This window comes from Myotis lucifugus, unplaced genomic scaffold (assembly GCF_000147115.1).
Source record: "Myotis lucifugus unplaced genomic scaffold, Myoluc2.0 scaffold_0, whole genome shotgun sequence".
In the NCBI taxonomy this organism is placed as follows: Eukaryota; Metazoa; Chordata; class Mammalia; order Chiroptera; family Vespertilionidae; genus Myotis; species Myotis lucifugus.
Window position 1 is genome coordinate 686,777 of NW_005871048.1, and position 2,096 is coordinate 688,872.

Here is a 2,096-nt window from a genome sequence, read left to right on the forward strand (position 1 = left end):
CCAAGAATAAGTCACTGTGACTGGGTGAGGTCAGCCAGAAAGGCTCAGCAGGACCAGGAGTGTAAGGAAGCCAGGTCTCCCTGGTAGTGAGTAGAGGGTCAAGTTTCTCTGATCTGATACTGAGCCGCTTCTGGAGCTTTCTTTTTCAAGCTCATCTTCCCCATTTACACAGGGAAAGAGAAGAAGGCACCACCCCTCCTGGAGGGGGGCCCTTTTCGATTAAAGCCCCGAAGTATCCATGAGTTGTCTGTGGAGCAGCAACTGTACTACAAGGAGATCACTGAAGCCTGTGTGGGGTCATGTGAAGCCAAGAGAGCGGTGAGGCCCCACCACCCTGCCTTCACCGCAGACCCCTTCTCTTGGAGGCCTCAGATTCTCCCCGTGGTATCTGCCCCCACCTCACTCATTCCCCTCCTCCCACAGGAAGCCCTTCAGAGCATCGCAACAGACCCAGGGCTCTATCAGATGCTGCCACGATTCAGCACCTTCATCTCAGAGGGGGTGAGAGGATTCAGACCCCTCCTCTGCTCCCATGTGTTCAAGACCCTAGAATGAGGTTCCAGGGGGTGAGGAGTTGGTAGGGGAAGCTCATCTAAAGTGTCTCCCTGCCCTGTCACTTCTCCCTCCTGTAGGTCCGTGTGAACGTGGTGCAGAACAACCTGGCCCTGCTCATCTATTTGATGCGCATGGTGAAGGCACTGATGGACAACCCTACGCTGTATCTGGAAAAATACGTGAGTGGTCCTGCCTACCCACCTCCTATCCCAGGCTTTGGAGACCTCACCGCCACCAGCAGTAAGCCAGTAACCATAATTAGCTGCCTTATCACTTTTCTCTCAGGTGCATGAATTGATTCCAGCTGTGATGACCTGCATCGTGAGCAGACAGTTGTGTCTGAGGCCAGATGTGGACAATCACTGGGCACTCCGGGACTTTGCTGCCCGCCTGGTGGCCCAGATCTGCAAGCATTTCAGCACAACCACTAACAACATCCAGTCCCGGATCACCAAGACCTTCACCAAGGTGAGCCAGAATAAGGAACGTAAGCCCTTTCACATCTCTGCCTCAGGGTTGTCACCAGGACAATGAGAGCAGTGGTGGGTCAATTGTGGGTGGAAATTGAAAACAAGGGGCAGAGGGCAGAGGGATTGGGAATGGGACTTGAGCCGTATGCCATATATATCTGTAATGTCTTAACGATCTACAAGGAAAGTGTGTTTATGAGACTTGGGTCCTTACCAATTAGGCTTTCGGGCCCATTTACCTGGATTTATTTTCCATCCCCTTACAGAGCTGGGTGGATGAGAAGACTCCATGGACTACACGTTACGGCTCCATTGCAGGCCTGGCCGAGCTGGGACATGATGTCAGTGGGGAAGCACTTGGGAGGGAGGCATCATGAAGTCATAGTGGGCAATAGCCCACCACCTGGGAGACTCTGTGGTGACCCCAGGGCCCTGGCTTCTCTTCCTTTCCAACAGGTGATTAAAACTCTGATTCTGCCACGGCTGCAGCAGGAGGGGGAGCGGATCCGAAGTGTTCTGGATGGCCCTGTGCTAAGCAACATTGACCGAATTGGAGCTGACCACGTGCAGAGCCTCCTCCTGGTGACCAGAGCCCCCTGCCTCCCCCTGCTTCTTCCCACTAATCCTCCCTCCCCCGCTCACACATACACACACACACACACAGGTACAATGTTTAGCAAGAATGTGGTCTTATTATTCATTTATCCCATCTTTGCCTCATATATTCAGAGCAACCTCAGAGTCCAATAATATTAGCAGATGGAAAAGACTGAGGCACAAAGAAGTTAAATAAGAAATAAGACTGCACTACCCCTCATGCTTCTGCATCACTCTGGCCCATTCTGTGTACGCAAATGCCTATGGACCAAAACTACCTCTCAGATATACCAGGGAGATTTAGCATGTTCTCTGTTCACACCAATTGGTGCCTATGTTTTCTTATTAAGAAAAACCACAGCATTCCTTATACACACTGCTATGCCAGCAGTTTGGCCTTCAACAAGAACATACTGAAATGGTAATAGCCTTTTTCATGCCTTCACCCGCTTCTGAGAATCCCAACCCTCTTCC

At 51.4% G+C, this 2,096-nt stretch overlaps 1 protein-coding gene across 1 annotated transcript in view; it reads left to right on the forward strand.

The window, feature by feature from the left end:
* Positions 1–123: 123 nt before the first annotated feature.
* TAF6 (TATA-box binding protein associated factor 6) overlaps positions 124–2,096 on the forward strand; it is a gene marked incomplete at its 5' end in the record, with an annotated part of 3,684 nt that continues 1,711 nt past the window's right edge. The window contains 7 exons of the mRNA XM_023754376.1: positions 124–318; positions 424–501; positions 633–734; positions 841–1,023; positions 1,292–1,366; positions 1,482–1,772; positions 1,908–1,950. Coding sequence (XP_023610144.1) covers positions 124–318; positions 424–501; positions 633–734; positions 841–1,023; positions 1,292–1,366; positions 1,482–1,772; positions 1,908–1,950 — 967 coding nt within the window. The remainder of the gene's footprint in view (positions 319–423; positions 502–632; positions 735–840; positions 1,024–1,291; positions 1,367–1,481; positions 1,773–1,907; positions 1,951–2,096) is intronic.